General features: G+C 51.3%; 1 protein-coding gene across 1 annotated transcript in view; it reads left to right on the top strand.

The window, feature by feature from the left end:
• The first annotated feature begins 11,877 nt into the window (after positions 1–11,877).
• ASXL1 (ASXL transcriptional regulator 1) overlaps positions 11,878–17,183 on the top strand; it is a 74,935-nt gene continuing 69,629 nt past the window's right edge. The window contains exon 1 of the mRNA XM_060230524.1: positions 11,878–11,955. Coding sequence (XP_060086507.1) covers positions 11,896–11,955 — 60 coding nt within the window. The 5' untranslated portion in view covers positions 11,878–11,895. The remainder of the gene's footprint in view (positions 11,956–17,183) is intronic.

Genomic DNA, 17,183 nt, shown 5'->3' with positions numbered 1-17,183 from the left:
TTGGACGCATATGCTTAGAAGCGTTCTTAAAATTTTTTGAGATGCGCTTTCTGGAATGAAGCGGGATGGCGGGCGGGTCCTTTTGTGGACGCCTGCAGGCTTGCTAGGAACGGTTGCTCCGCGAGGAAGCGGGAGAGGCGATAGCCGATAGCCTCTTCAGTGCTGTCATGTCTGTAATTGGAGGAGGAGGGGACAAAGCGGCCGTGGCTATACTCACACTGCCTGACCCTACCTGCTCCACCTGGGAGGATCATTGCCCCGTGCAGAAGGAAGAAATGAGTGTAGTTTTCTGTAGAAACTGTCTTGCCTGCAGAATTGTGCCCACAGGCTGATAAATCTAGATTTGCACAGTCCCTCTTAAGGTCTGGGACAGGACAGAGAGACTGGCTAAGGCCTCAGAAGGGATACGTCCATAAGAGCTGGTTGTCGCTGAGATCATCACGACTGCATCTCCCAAGACTCACTCTGAGATGCGGAGCCAGACGCTGCCGACTCACCCAGCCACGAAAGCTGAACATGAGCCTGAGGGTCTTTTGGTGGGACTCTGCACCTCCCACAGTCACATCCTGCATCTCTCCTTGCCCACCTTAGACATGGCAAAGAAGTGATACGGAGATCCAGGCCTCGAGCCGTCCCTCAATGAACGTTGGCATTCTCGGCGGGGTTTAGAAAAACCGTCGACCTTTGCTTAAGAAAAAAAATCTGTGCAAGTTTTTCCTTCTCTTGTCTGCGGGTTGAACGTTTTCTCGTAGACTTCGGAAGAAGCCCTCCGATCTCACGGCTCCGTTCCTCCACCGGTAGACCGGAAGGCAGACGTAGAAGAAAAAGGGAATGCGAACGCCGCAATCGTAGGCTTGCGTGGTACCGATCAGATGCGTGGTACTCGGCTGCTTTGAGCTGTGTACTGGTGGCTCGGTCTTGCTTGCTGCCTCTTGGTTCTGCGCCTCTTAGGTCCGGTCCTCCAGGCATTCCTCTCCTGCAGGATCCATCAGTGGATCAGAACTTTACAAAAGGGCAGTAGTGAGTAGTGCACGGGGTATGTGCGTGCATACTTGGCCTTTAGCGCACAGTGGGTACCGCTGTCTTTGGACTGGTTTCACAGCTCTACGGAAGGCCCGTGGCCACCGCTGCCTCTCTCAATACGTAGACATGCCCCTTGGTCGTTTCTCTCTGTAGGTTTTACAGCTTGGGTCTGTTATCATCTCTCTCGTCTAGGAATGTAAAAGTGCTCCTAAAGATGTGTAATAAAATCCGTCGGGTTTATTGTATGTAAAGATAATAATAATAATAATAAAGCCTCTCTTTTCCCGTTGTGTTTACTTCCGTTTTTGCAGATGACAATTCGGATTCACGGGTGTTTAGAGGAGCTGTGTGTTTGCTACCAGGAGATTTTTACCTTGGTCAGTTTTTCTAATCCACCCTGTCTCTCGAGTCCTCGGTGGTTTGCCAGCTGACTTCTTGTTGGCCCCTTTTGCCGTCTGGCTTTTAACCTGGGTATTAAAAACGCACAGATGAATCAAAAGGAAATTAGCTTGTGTTTTTTGGGATTTTTTTGGGGGGGGGGGAGGAGAGGCATTTTAAGACTTTTCAGTTCTGTTTCACAGCAGAGAAGGAGGAGGAGATATTGGATTTATATCCCGCCCTCCACTCCGAATCTCAGAGTGGCTCACAATCTCCTTTCCCTTCCTCCCCCACAACAGACACCCTCTGAGGTAGATGAAGATATTGGATTTATATTCCACCCTCCACTCCAAAGAGTCTCAGAGTGGCTCACAATCTCCTTTACCTTCCTCCCCCACAACAGACACCCTGTGAGGTAGATGAAGATATTGGATTTATATCCCGCCCTCCACTCCGAAGAGTTTCAAAGCGGCTCACAATCTCCTTTACCTTCCTCCCCCACAACAGACACCCTGTGAGGTGGGTGGGGCTGGAGAGGGCTCTCCCAGCAGCTGCCCTTTCAAGGACAACCTTTGCCAGAGCTATGGCTGACCCAAGGCCATGGTAGCAGGTGCAAGTGGAGGAGTGGGGAATCAAACCCGGTTCTCCCAAATAAGTGTCCACACACTTAACCACTACACCAAACTGGCTCAAGGACAGCTCTGCAAGAGCTCTGGCTGACCCAAGGCCATTCCAGCAAGTGCAAGTAGAGGAGTGGGGCATTATGATACTGGCTGATTTGTTTTCAATTCCCTTCCTAATTGCCTTTCTGTAATTAACCAGTGGAATGCACTGCAGTTAACATCCTACACCACATTGGCTCTCCTTAAGTAAAACGCGGAATTGACAGCCACAGTAAATGGTGAAAGCTACACGTGCAAACAGCTTCAAGAGGGGATGAGAAGAAGTAGAAGAATTGCAGATTTATATCCTGCCCTTCTCTCTGAATCAGAGACTCAGAGCGGCACACAATCTCCTTTATCTTCCTCGCCCACAACAGGCACCCAGTGAAGTGGGTGGGGCTGAGAGGACTCTCTCAGCAGCCGCCCTTTCAAGGACAGCTCTGCCAGAGCTATGGCTGACCCAAGGCCATTCTAGCAGCTGCAAGTGGAGGAGTGGGGAATCAAACCCGGTTCACCCAGATAAGAGAGCTATGGCTGACCCAAGGCCATTCTAGCAGGTACAAGTGGAGGAGTGGGGAATCAAACCCGGTTCTTCCAGATAAGAGAACTATGGCTGACCCAAGGCCATTCTAGCAGGTGCAAGCGGAGGAGTGGGGAATCAAACCCGGTTGTCCCAGATAAGAGAGCTATGGCTGACCCAGAAAGCTTTTGATAAAGTTCCTCATCAAAGGCTCCTTAGAAAGCTTGAGAATCATGGAGTAAAAGGACAGGTCCTCTTGTGGATCAAAAACTGGCTGAGTAATAGGAAGCAGAGAGTGAGTATAAATGGGCAGTCTTCGCAGTGGAGGACGGTAAGCAGTGGGGTGCCGCAGGGCTCGGTACTGGGTCCCATGCTTTTTAACTTGTTCATAAATGATTTAGAGTTCGGAGTGAGCAGTGAAGTGGCCAAGTTTGCGGATGACACTAAATTGTTCAGGGTGGTGAGAACCAGAGAGGATTGTGAGGAACTCCAAAGGGATCTGTTCAGGCTGGGTGAGTGGGCGTCAACGTGGCAGATGCGGTTCAATGTGGCCAAGTGCAAAGTAATGCACATTGGGGCTAAGAATCCCAGCTACAAATACAAGTTGATGGGGTGTGAACTGGCAGAGACTGATCAAGAGAGAGATCTTGGGGTCATGATAGATAACTCACTGAAAGTGTCAAGACAGTGTGCGTTTGCAATAAAAAAGGCCAATGCCATGCTAGGAATTATTAGGAAGGGAATTGAAAACAAATCAGCCAGTATCATAATGCCCCTGTATAAATCGATGGTGCGGTCTCATTTGGAGTACTGTGTGCAGTTCTGGTCGCCGCACCTCAAAAAGGATATTATAGCTTTAGAGAAGGTGCAGAGAAGGGCAACTAGAATGATTAAAGGGCTGGAGCACTTTCCCTATGAAGAAAGGTTGAAACACTTGGGACTCTTTAGCTTGGAGAAACGTCGACTGCGGGGTGACATGATAGAGGTTTACAAGATAATGCATGGAATGGAGAAAGTAGAGAAAGAAGTACTTTTCTCCCTTTCTCACAATACAAGAACTCGTGGGCATTCAATGAAATTGCTGAGCAGACAGGTTAAGACGGATAAAAGGAAGTACTTCTTCACCCAAAGGGTGATTAACATGTGGAATTCACTGCCACAGGAGGTGGTGGCGGCCACAAGTATAGCCACCTTCAAGAGGGGTTTAGATAAAAATATGGAGCACAGGTCCATCAGTGGCTATTAGCCACAGTGTATGGAGCACAGGTCCATCAGTGGCTATTAGCCACAGTGTATGGAGCACAGGTCCATCAGTGGCTATTAGCCACAGTGTATGTGTGTATATAACATTTTTTGCCACTGTGTGACACAGAGTGTTGGACTTGATGGGCCGTTGGCCTGATCCAACATGGCTTCTCTTATGTTCTTATGTTCTTATGACCCAAGGCCATTCTAGCAGCTGCAAGCGGAGGAGTGGGGAATCAAACCCGGTTCTCCCAGATAAGAGAGCTATGGCTGACCCAAGGCCATTCTAGCAGGTGCAAGTGGAGGAGTGGGGAATCAAACCCGGTTCTCCCAGATAAGAGAGCTATGGCTGACCCAAGGCCATTCTAGCAGGTGCAAGTGGAGGAGTGGGGAATCAAACCCGGTTCTTCCAGATAAGAGAGCTATGGCTGACCCAAGGCCATTCTAGCAGGTGCAAGTGGAGGAGTGGGGAATCAAACTCGGTTCTCCCAGATAAGAGAGCTACGGCTGACCCAAGACCATTCTAGCAGTGCAAGCGGAGGAGTGGGGAATCAAACCCGGTTCTCCCAGATAAGAGAGCCATGGCTGACCCAAGGCCATTCCAGCAGCTGCAAGCGGAGGAGTGGGGAATCAACCCGGTTCTCCCAGATAAGAGAGCTCTGGCTGACCCAAGGCCATTCTAGCAGGTGCTAGTGGGGAATCAAACCCGGTTCTCCCAGATAAGAGAGCTATGGCTGACCCAAGGCCATTCTAGCAGCTGCAAGCAGAGGAGTGGGGAATCAAACCCGGTTCTCCCAGATAAGAGAGCCATGGCTGACCCAAGGCCATTCCAGCAGCTGCAAGCGGAGGAGTGGGGAATCAAACCGGTTCTCCCAGATAAGAGAGCTCTGGCTGACCCAAGGCCATTCTAGCAGGTGCAAGTGGAGAAGTGGGGAATCAAACCTGGTTCTCCCAGATAAGAGAGCTATGGCTGACCCAAGGCCATTCTAGCAGCTGCAAGCAGAGGAGTGGGGAATCAAACCCGGTTCTCCCAGATAAGAGAGCTCTGGCTGACCCAAGGCCATTCTAGCAGGTGCAAGCAGAGGAGTGGGGAATCAAACCCGGTTCTCCCAGATAAGAGAGCTCTGGCTGACCCAAGGCCATTCTAGCAGGTGCAAGTGGAGGAGTGGGGAATCAAACCCGGTTCTCCCAGATAAGAGAGCTCTGGCTGACCCAAGGCCATTCAGCAGCTGCAAGTGGAGGAGTGGGAATCAAACCCAGTTCTCCCAGATAAGAGAGCTCTGGCTGACCCAAGGCTATTCCAGCAGCTGCAAGTGGAGGAGTGGGGAATCAAACCCGGTTCTCCCAGATAAGAGAGCTCTGGCTGACCCAAGGCCATGCTAGCAGGTGCAAGTGGAGGAGTGGGGAATCAAACCCGGTTCTCCCAGATAAGAGAGCTCTGGCTGACCCAAGGCCATCCCAGCAGGTGCAAGTGGAGGAGTGGGGAATCAAACCCGGTTCTCCCAGATAAGAGAGCTCTGGCTGACCCAAGGCCTTTCCAGCAGGTGCAAGTGGAGGAGTGGGGAATCAAACCCGGTTCTCCCAGATAAGAGAGCTCTGGCTGACCCAAGGCCTTTCCAGCAGGTGCAAGTGGAGGAGTGGGGAATCAAACCCGGTTCTCCCAGATAAGAGAGCTCTGGCTGACCCAAGGCCTTTCCAGCAGGTGCAAGTGGAGGAGTGGGGAATCAAACCCGGTTCTCCCAGATAAGAGAGCTCTGGCTGACCCAAAGCCACTCCAGCAGCTGCAAGTGGAGGAGGGGGGAATCAAACCCTGTTCTCCCAGATAAGAGTCAGCGCACTTAACTGCTACGTCACACTGGCTCTCTAATCTTTCAACTAAACCTCCCAGCTGTCTCCAGAGATCCTGAGATAGTGGGCAACAGGGTCAGCCTCAGGCAGAGCCAACCCCAGCCTGTGTTTCTGAAACTGGGGCCCGCCCACCCATTTTTCTCCATGCCTTATTTATATTTGACTTTGACTCATCCATCTCCCAACTAGAAAGTGGTCTGAGGCCGGAAGCGGGAGGAGTGGGAGGGACACGTTCCCTATGAAGAAAGGTTAACGCGCTTGGGGCTGTTTAGCTTGGAGAAACATCAACCGAGGGGATGACATGATCGAGGTTTACAAGATTACGCACGGGATAGAGAAGGGAGGGAGAGAAGTCCTTTACTCCCTTTCTCACAATGCAAGAACTCGTGGGCACGCCATGAAATTGCTGAGCAGTCAGGTTAGAACGGATAAAAGGAAGTAGTTTTTCACCCAAAGGGGTGAGTAACACGTGGAATTCACTGCTGCAGGAAGTGGAGCATAGATGGCTTGAAGGGGGAATTGGATAAGCGTATGGAGCAGAGGTCCATCAGTGGCTATTAGCCACCGCTTATCGTTGAAACTCTCTGTCTGGGCAGTGATGCTCTGTATTCTTGGTGCTTGGGTGGGGGTGGGGGGCAAAGTGAGAGGGCTTCTCGTGTCCTGGCCCCACTGAGGGACCTCCCGATGGCACCTGTGTTTTTTTTGGCCACTGTGTGACACTGTTCGACTGGATGGGCCTGATCCAACTTGGCTTCTTATGTTCTTAAGTATGTGTTCCTTTCCTTTCAAACCAGAGTACAGAGATTGCTTTGGAAACCTCTCCAGCACTAAAGATGACCCCTGCCCAACGTTGTTTTCATACACTAGGGTTAGAGTATCTGTTGGAAGGAATGGGGGGTGGGGAAGCACCGCTGTGCGGGACATCCTGCAAGGTAGAATCTTTCCGCTAAGCCTCCCGGCGTCTCCAGAAACAGGTTTATTTGGGGGGGGGGGGTGGTCAAGGCAGTGCGGCACACCCTTGACCTAGATGCCCTGGGTTAGCCCAATTTCATTAGATTTCAAAGGCAAAGCAGGGTCAGGCCTGATTAGTATTTGGATGGAAGACCACCAAGAAAATCCAGGGTTGTTTTTGCTGCTCTCCTGGTGGTCACTGTTCTGGTCGGGGCTTATTGGGTAGCAGTTTTTTTAACCTTTGGCTCACACGTTTTTGTCTTAGCTCAGGAAAAATGCCCCCCAGAGCAAACTAATTTGTGCAGCACCTCGCAACTTTAATGCCAATAGCTCACGAAGTAGAATTTTTGCTCACAAGACTCTACAGCTTAGAGCAAGGATGTCAAACTCATTTGTTATGAGGGCCGGATCTGTCATAAATGAGACCTTGTTGGGCGGGGCCATGTGTGTACCTGTTTAAGATCAGGGAGCAGAGATATAAACTTCTAAAGGACAAACACAAAGGTTTTTTAAAAAACCTTAAAGCACGCTTAAAAGATTACCACTTGTTGGTCTTAAAGGTGCTTTCTTTGTATCTCTCCCGTGGGATGCAGGGAACTGCGCAAAGGAAGCTCCGGCTCTTTCCCTCTCTCCCCGGGGGGACCAGGAGGAGGAGCCTCAACCAATGGAGAAAACTGAGGTTTTGCTCTGTAGCTCCTGTGCGATTGAGCAAGCATTACAAAGCAAGTTGAGATGCAAAAGGCAGCAAGAGAGAGGGAGAAGGAAGGAGACAAGAGCCAGTTGCTCAAGGGGCTGATAGGAGCCTTCTGGGGCCTGATTTGGCCCCCGGGCCGCTTGTTTGACATCCCTGGCTTAGAGGGAGTATTGGTTATGGAAATGGTTCACATGCAGTCCGTAGTTCCATCGGCAATCCTTTGTCTTCATTGAACGCCGTGGGTCCCAAAACTGGTTGCAGAGAGAAGAGGAGGCTCCCGTCTGCCATGCTTGGACCCAGACACCATGAGGAATTCTTTCTCTGAGCACCTCTTTATTAGATTTAAATGAGTTGGATAATGCAGGGAAAGCAAGGTGACCTTCCGTCAGTTGCACACGCTCAGCTTTACCTGCTGTACCGTGTGGGTTGAGCAGATAAAATGGAGGAGAGGAAGGGGTAGAAATGAATAAAATGAACTGATCAAGAGAGAGATCTTGGGGTCGTGGTAGATACTCACTGAAAGTGTCAAGACAGTGTGCGTTTGCATAAAAAAGGCCAACGCCATGCCGGGAATTATTAGGAAGGGAATTGAAAACAAATCAGCCAGTATCATAATGCCCCTGTAGAAATCGATGGTGCGGTCTCATTTGGAGTACCGTGTGCAGTTCTGGTCGCCGCACCTCAAAAAAGGATATTATAGCTTTAGAGAAGGTGCAGAGAAGGGCAACTAGAATGATTAAAGGGCTGGAGCACTTTCCCTATGAAGAAAGGTTGAAACGCTTGGGACTCTTTAGCTTGGAGAAACGTCGACTGCGGGGTGACATGATAGAGGTTTACAAGATAATGCATGGGATGGAGAAAGTAGAGAAAGAAGTACTTTTCTCCCTTTCTCACAATACAAGAACTCGTGGGCATTCGATGAAATTGCTGAGCAGACAGGTTAAAACGGATAAAAGAAGCACTTCTTCACCCAAAGGGTGATTAACATGTGGAATTCACTGCCACAGGAGGTGGTGGCGGCCACAAGTATAGCCACCTTCAAGAGGGGTTTAGATAAAAATATGGAGCACAGGTCCATCAGTGGCTATTAGCCACAGTGTATGTGTGTATATAACATTTTTTGCCACTGTGTGACACAGAGTGTTGGACTTGATGGGCCGTTGGCCTGATCCAACATGGCTTCTCTTATGTTCAATTAACCATCGCAATAGATTACGGTTCTCTTCTCAAAGCAACCTTCTGAACTGTTTTCATTAGCTTCAGTTCTAATCCCTTTTATGAAAAATTCTCTACTGAACATTTCTGTTTCATGCATTCTGTTCGATGTTAAGATGATGATACTGGATTTGTATCGCTTGCTTGCGGAGTGTGGTAAGAGACGTGGCCCTGCAGATATGTAGGTCCAGGGCCAGAAGGGCTTTGTGTAAGTGAATTGAACCTGGTAACTGATCGGCAGCCAACGAAGTGCCTGCAAAATTGGTACTATGCATACCCCCCTCCCTAGCTCTTGATAATAACTGAGACGTGGCGTTCTGTAGCCGCTGGAGTTGGTGAGCTAACTGTACATGCCGATCACAGGTTGCAGACCCCCGTTAAAATGGATGAACTGCTTTTATAAACAATGATCGCAAAGGGTTTGTAGAATCTTTCGGGCTCAAGTGCCGTGTTGTACTGGAGAAAGTTTTTCTTCCAGACGTTTTGTTCTCGGCTGCGGAGAACATCCTCAGTGGCGTTGCAGCCGGAGCAGGCGCTCTGACCTTCTTGGCTGCTGTGCAGCTGAGAATGAAATGTCTGGAAGAAAAACTTTCTCCAGTAGAACACGGCACTTGAACCCGAAAGATTCTACAAACCCTAATGATGTTACCAGCCGTGAAAACCTGAAATCTTTGATAACAATCGCAAAATTTAAACGAGTTGATTTCAACAACACGGACAAAATTCCTACTGGTAATGACCTTTCTCCCTCCACTAGGCACAACAGGTGATTCGGCTGTCAGTAAACTGTTGACTAGACTTTCCTATTTCCTCATGTTTTTCCACTTGGGCTACTGACAAGGATTTAGGTCCCAAATCCTGCATTTCGCCTAACATTTGAATACCCGCCCTCACTAAAGAATATGGGATTATCTAATTCCTCTGAAGGTTTATTTAGCAGCCGTTTCAGTTTCTGATTTAGTCTGCTCAAATTCATGTCCATTACATCAGTAACGCTGTCCAGCCATCTCCTCTTTTGCCGTCCCCTTCTGTCTTTCCCAGCATCAGGGTCTTCTCCATGGAGTGCTCCCTTCTCATTGGGTGGCCAAAATATTGGAGCTTCAGCTTCAGCATCTGACCTTCCAGGGAACAGTCTACGTTGATTTCCCTGAGGACTGACTGATTGGATCTTCTTGCAGTCCAAGGGACTCTCGAGATTCTCCTCCAGCACCACATCTCAAAAGCATCTATTCTTCTGCACTCGGCCTTCCTTATGGTCCAACTCTCACAGCCATACATTACTTCTGGGAATACCATCGCTTTGATTATATGGGCCTTTGTTGGCAGGGTGATGTCTTTCCCAGCATCAGGGTCTTCTCCATTGAGGGCTCCCTTCTCATTTGATGGCCAAAGTATTTGAGCTTCAACATCTGACCTTCCAGGGAACAGTCCGGGTTGATTTCCCTTCGGACTGACTGAATGGATCTTCTTGCAGTCCAATGGACTCTCAAGAGTCTTCTCCAGCGCCATAACGTGAAAGCATCTATTCTTCTGCGCTCGGCCTTCCTTATGGTCCGGCTTTCACAGCCATACATTACTACTGGGAGCTACAGCTTTAATGCCAGCAGCTCACAAAAGTAGAATTTCTGCTCACAGACCCCACAGCTTAGAGGGAACATTGTTGGGCACCAATGTTCCCTCTAAACTGCAAAGGCCTGTGTGCAAAATTTCTACCTTGTGAGTTGCTGGCATTAAAGGTGTGAGCTGCTGCATCAATTATTGCGCTCTGGGGGCCGTCCTTCCTGAGCTAAGACAGAAATCTGTGAGCCAGCTCACACTAAGTCAGCTGAGAGGGAACACTGGTGGCAACCCTAACTCCAACTTTGTCACCCCGGAATTGGAACAATGAGGGAAAATCTGCATTATCGACCATAGTGGGTAGGGTTGCCAAGTCCAATTCAAGAAATATCTGGGGACTTTGGGGGTGGAGCCAGGAGACATTAGGGGTGGAGCCAAGATCAAGGCTGTGACAAGCATCATTGAACTCCAAAGGGAGTGCTGGCCATCACATTTAAAGGGACGGCACATCTTTACAGTGCCTTCCTTCCATAGGAAATAATGAAGGATAGGGGCACCTTCTTTTGGCGCTCATAGAATTGGACCCCCAGGTCCAATCTTTTTGAAACTTGGGGGGTATTTTGGGGAGAGGCACTAGATGTTATACGGAAAATTTGGTACCTCTACCCCAAAAAACAGCCCCCCCCCCAGAGCCCCAGATACCCGCGGATCAATTCTCCATGATTTTCTATGGGAATAAATCTCCATAGGGAATAACAGAGTTCCCAGCAGACATTTCCCTCCCCTCCCCCCGCTTTCTGATGACCCTGAAGCGGGGGGGAGGGCCTCCAAACCGGGGGATCCCCTGCCCCCACCTGGGGATTGGCAACCCTAATAGTGGGCCTCAGTTTCCAAAGCAACAGGGGCGTTAACTGGGATGAGTCGTTTTTTCCTAGTGGCTAACAAACAGTCCCATCGCAGTGACAATAAAAGTACCCAAAATCCTAAAAATAAATAATAATAAATTAAAAAAAAAATCCACGTCCCATCATGCACCGCGCCACACTCTCCTCTCAGACGACCACAGGCGCTTGGCCCTCTGGGAAGGCCGCTCTCGCTCTTCGGGGCGGGGCGCCACCCCCGAGGCATTCTGGGAATTGTAGATCCGGCCTTCGACCCCTCCCTCAGCGCGGGCGGCCCGTCTTTCTCTCCGAGACTACAACTCCCATCAGCGCCCCGCGGTTTGTTTTCCTTCAAACCCACGCAAGGGGGAGGGGTAGAGGCGCTTTGCCTTCCCTCCCTCCTCCCCGTTCCTCGTTGGCCAGTTGATGTTTTCGTCAGGGATTGTCCCTCCGCAGCCACCGTCGAGGGGGGGACACGCAGACACACACGCGAATTTCTCCCCTCACGGGCACCGCAAGAGCGCGCGCGCCGCCGCCACGGCCTCTCGCTCTCCCTCGCGCACGCGCGCTTCCTCGCCCGGCTCGCGCCTCTGCCCTTCTTTTCTCTCCCCCCCTCCTGCTCCTCTTCTTTTTGTTTCCCGCCCACCCCTTCGAGGACCTTTGACCCCCGTTGTTATGTCGGGCCTCAACCGCCGCATTCCTTAACGCGCGCGCGCGCGCCTGCGCACTCCGCCTCTTCCTCCTTTGCCCCCCCTCACCGCCGGCGCGCCTGGAAGCCTCCCGCCTTTCTCCTCGCCTCCCTCGCCGCCCTCGCCTCAGGCGCGCGCCCGGCCCCGCCCGCCTCGCCCAGCAACCGCCGCCCCCGCGCGCCCCCGCCTCCGCGCGCGCCCCCGCCTCGCCCCTCGGCCGCCGCCCGACCCCATGAAGGAGATGAAGCAGCGGAGGAAGAAGGAGCGCACGTGGGCTGAGGCCGCCCGCCTGGTGAGGACGCCCGGGAGGGGGGGGGGGCGCAGCTGCCGCCCTCAGGGGAAATATGGAGACTTTGGGGGCGGGGCCTGGAGACCTTGGGGGCGGGGTTTGTAGACTTTGGGGGCGGGTCCTGGTGACTTGGGGGGTGGGTGCTGGAGACCTCGGGGGCGGGGTCTGTAGACTTTGGGGGTGGGGCCTGGTGACTTTGGGGGCGGGGCCTGGAGACTTTGGGGGCGGGCCTGGAGATCTTGAGGGCGGGGCCTGGAGACTGGGGGTGGGGCCTGGAGACTTTGGGGGCAGGCCTGGAAACCTTGAGGGCGGGGCCTGGAGACTGGGGGTGGCCTGGAGACTTTGAGGGCAGGGCCTGGAGACTTATGGGGGTGGGGACTGGAGACTTTGGGGGTGGGGACTGGAGACTTTGGGGTGGGCCTGGAAACTTTGGGGTGGGCCTGGAAACTTTGGGGGCGGGGCCTGGAGACTTTGGGAGCGGGGCCTGGAGACTTTGGGGTGGGGGCTGGGGACGATGGGGGCAGGGCCTGGAGACTTATGGGGTGGGGACTGGAGACCTTGGGGGTGGGGACTGGAGACTTTGGGGGCGGGGCCTGGAGACTTTGAGGGTGGGGCCTGGAGACGGGGCGGGGTCTGGAGACTTATGTGGTGGGGACTGGTGACTTATGGGGTGGGGACTGGAGACCTTGGGAGTGGGCCTGGAGACTTATGGGGTGGGGACTGGAGACTTATGGGGTGGGGCCTGGAGACTTATGGGGTGGGGACTGGAGACTTTGTGGGCGGCCCTGTAGACTTATGGGGTGGGGGCGGGCCTGGAGACTTTGGGGGTGGGCCTGGAGACTGGGGTGGGGCCTGGAGACTTTGGGGAGTGGGGACAGGAGGAAGAGCATGAGAGGCAGGACAACTCCAGAGGGCGTTCTGGCCATCAGTTCTGACTATGAGTTCTGACCACACTCCTAATAATAATAATAATAATAATAATTTTATTCTTATATCCCGCCCTCCCCCGCCAAAGGCAGGCTCAGGGCGGCTCACAGGCATGGAGTTCCGTGGTGCAATAAAACAATACAATATAACAACAATTTTAAATAATCAATGACATAATAAATAAGTTAGTTAAAATAGATAAAATAGGTGCTACATTACTATGGGTCATAATATTCACAAGATGGCTGGATGGCTACACATCAGTTTCATCAGTTTAGCCAGGTTCTGTTTCGAAGGCGAGCTGGAAAAGAAATGTTTTACAAGCCCTGCGGAATTGATTCAAGTCCCGCAGGGCTCGTACCATCTCTGGTAGATGATTCCACCATCGAGGGGCCATTGCTGAGAAGGCTTGCTCCCTGGTTGCCTTCAATCGAGCCTCTCTTGGCCCAGGGATTATTAGGAGATTTTGCGAGCTAGATCTCAGTGCTCTCTGGGGAACATATGGGGAGAGGCGGTCCCTTAGGTAGGCAGGTCCTCGGCCATATAGGGCTTTAAAGGTAATGACCAGCACTTTATAGCGAACACGGTACACAACCGGCAGCCAATGCCTTCCTTCCACTGGAAATAAGGAAGGATAGGGATAGGCAGCTTTTTGGGGGGCTCATAGAATATATTTGGGGACTTTGGGGTGGGGCCTGGAGGCTTTGGGGATGGGGCCAGGAGGAAGGGCATGAGAGGCAGGACTGAACTCCAGAGGGCCCTCAGTTCTGACTATGAGTTCTGACCACACTCCTTATAAATGCCTTCCTTCCACTGGAAATAAGGAAGGATAGGGGCACTTCTTGGGGGGGCTCACAGAATATATTTGGGAACTTTGGGGGTGGAGCCAGGAGGAAGGGTGTGGCAGGCAGGATTGAACTCCAAAGGGAGTTCTGGCTATCACATAGAAAGGGACTGTGCTCCTTATAAATGCCTTCCTTCCTTTGGAAATAATGAAAGATAGGGGTACCTTTTGGAGGGGCTCACAGAATAAATTTGGGGGCTTTGGGGGTGGAGCCAGGAGGAAGGGTGTGACAGGCAGGACTGAAATCCAAAGGGAGTTCTGGCCATCTCACTGAAAGGGACCGCATGCCTTTTAAGTGCTTTCCTTCCCTTGGAAATAGTGAAGGGGAGGAGCACCTTTTGGGGGGAGGGGCGCTCACAAAATATATTTGGGACTTTGGGGGTGGAGCCAGGAGGAAGAGTGTGACAGGCAGGATTGAACTCCAAAGGTTGGAGTTCTGGCTATCACATAAAGGGACCGTGCTCCTTATAAATGCCTTCCTTCCCTTGGAAATAATGCAGGATAGGGGCACCTTTTTTGGGGGGGGGGGGGCTCACAGAATATATTTGGGGGTGGAGCCAGGAGGAAGGGTGTGTCTTGACAGGCAGGATTGAACTCCCATTACATATAAAGGGACTGTGCATATAAAGGATTACAGGCGGGGAGGAGGAAGGGACGCCCCAGTGGCCCCCCCACAACACACACACACACCAGGGGAGGGGGTACAGCTGCCTCCATGATAGGAAATCTTTGGAGGTGGAGCCAGGAGACTTCGGGGGTGGAGCCAGGAGGAAGGGTGTGACAGGCAGGACTGAACTCCAAAGGGAGTTCCGGCTATCGTGTAGAAAGGGACCGTGCTCCTCATAAATGCCTTCCTTCCACTGGAAATAAGGAAGGATAGGAGGCACCTTTTTGCGGGGCTCACAGAATTGGTTCCCCTGGTCCAGTCTTTTTGATACTTGGGGAGGGTTTAGGAGAGGCATTAGATGCTATGGTGAAAATTTGGTGCCTCTACCTTAATAATAATAATAATAAAATAATAATAAATAAAATAATAAAAGAGCCCCCTTTAAAAAGAGCCCCATCCAGCACAGCTATCCACAAATCAATTCTCTATTATACCCTATGGGGACCAGTCTGTATTGAGTATAATGGAGTGCCCAGTGGGTAGAGGTAGGAGAGGAACTAGATGCTACACTGAAAATTTGGTGCCTCTACCTTAAAAAACACACACATACCCACAAATCAATTCTCTCATACTCTCTGGGGACCAGTCTCTATAGAGTGTAATGGAGTGACCAGTAGACATTCAACACCCCCCTCCCGCTTTGTGATAACCCTGAAGTTGGGGGGAGGGCCTCCATACGGGGATCCCCTACCCCCACGTGGGGATTGGCAACCCTACTCCCTGATGTGGAATTGCAGCTAGATGTGAGTCTCCCAGCAGCCCTGCAGAGGGACCAGGGTGGTTTTGGGTAGGTGGGCGGGGGGGAAGAACTCCCACTTGAGAAAGCGCATGAGTCTGCCTTCTACGAAAGTCAGACTTGTCTGTTCAGACTGGCATCTGCTCCCCGGGGGTCCCAGGCAGGCGGAGGCCTTGCACTTCACCTTCTCGCCGGAGTCAATGCTCTCTTTGTCAGACTTTGACTCTTGGAAACTCATACACTGGGAAATCTTGTGGGCCTCTAAAGTGCTGCCGGACTCGCATCTGGCTGTTGTGTTGCAAACAAACCCTCTGGAATCACCTCACTTATAGAGGCTCGCTTTCTGCCCTGCGGCGTTTCTCCCCTGGTCTGATCAAACTGATTCTATTTTGCATTAAATCAACGTTTGAGTCTAGCGGCAGTTTTTAAGACTGACAGAGTTTTAATTCTGGTTCTAAGCGTTTGTGTGCATGCGCGTTAAAAACTTATAGCCAGAATTGAACTTTGTGGATCTTAAAAAGCGCCGCTGGATTCGAACTTTGCTCATACCAAGAATAACAGCTTGGTTGGTCTTGAAGGTGCTCACTTTGTCCTGCTGCTTCAGACCAACCAGCCACACATCTAAATCTGTATTTTGCATTGTATCTTTTTGTCCTGAGTTTGCAGCACTCTTCCTGCCTTCTGACTGCCTTCCGTAAGGACTCCAGAATCTCCATCCTGACTTGTGCCTGACAAAGAGAGCTTTGAATCTCAAACTTTTTATACCCCCCAAATATTTCTCTCTAAGGTGCTGCTGGACTGGAATCTATCCCTTCTACTGTAGACCAACATGACTACTCTCTGGAACTATCTTCTGTAGAAGTGTGAAGATGAGGGGAGGCTGTAAGGGAGGGGGAATTGTTTGGTTGGTCTCTCCCAGCAGGGAACCAGACTGCGTGTCTTGCATTCCATCAGTAGGAGCACAGTGCAGAGGACGGTGGCTCAGAGGTAGAGCATCTGCTTGGGAAGCAGAAGGCCCCAGGTTCAATCCCCGGCATCTCCAACTCAAAAGAGTTCAGGCAAGTAGGTGTGAAAAACCTCCGCTTACATAAGAACATAAGAGAAGCCCTGTTGGATCAGCCCAATGGCCCATCCAGTCCAACACTCTGTGTCACATAAGAACATAAGAGGAGCCCTGCTGGATCAGGCCAATGGCCCATTAAGACCAACACTCTGTGTCACATAAGAACATAAGAGAAGCCCTGCTGGATCAGGCCAATGGCCCATCCAGTCCAACACTCTGTGTCACATAAAAACATAAGAGAAGCCCTGCTGGATCAGGCCAATGGCCCATCCAGTCCAACACTCTGTGTCACATAAGAACATAAGAGAAGCCCTGCTGGATCAGGCCAATGGCCCATCCAGTCCAACACTCTGTGTCACATAAAAACATAAGAGAAGCCCTGCTGGATCAGGCCAATGGCCCATCCAGTCCAACACTCTGTGTCACATAAGAACATAAGAGAAGCCCTGCTGGATCAGGCCAATGGCCCATCCAGTCCAACACTCTGTGTCACATAAGAACATAAGAGAAGCCCTGTTGGATCAGGCCAATGGCAAATCCAGTCCAACACTCTATGTCACATAACATAAGAGAAGCCCTGCTGGATCAGGCCAGTGGCCCCTCCAGTCCAACACTCTATGTCACATAACATTAGAGAAGCCCTGCTGGATCAGGCCAGTGGCCCATCCAGTCCAACACTCTATGTCACATAACATAAGAGAAGCCCTGCTGGATCAGGCCAGTGGCCCCTCCAGTCCAACACTCTGTGTCACATAAGAACATAAGAGAAGCCCTGCTGGATCAGGCCAGTGGCCCCTCCAGTCCAACACTCTGTGTCACATAAGAACATAAGAGAAGCCCTGCTGGATCAGGCCAGTGGCCCATCCAGTCTAACACTCTGTGTCACATAAGAACGTAAGAGAAGCCATGTTGGATCAGGCCAGTGGCCCCTCCAGTCCAACACTCTGTGTCACTTAAGAACATATGAGAAGCCCTGTTGGATCAGGCCAGTGGC

This window comes from Heteronotia binoei, chromosome 2 (assembly GCF_032191835.1).
Source record: "Heteronotia binoei isolate CCM8104 ecotype False Entrance Well chromosome 2, APGP_CSIRO_Hbin_v1, whole genome shotgun sequence".
NCBI lineage: Eukaryota > Metazoa > Chordata > Lepidosauria > Squamata > Gekkonidae > Heteronotia > Heteronotia binoei.
The sequence above is the reverse complement of the archived record's forward strand: the minus strand, read 5'-3'. Positions and strand labels throughout refer to the sequence as shown.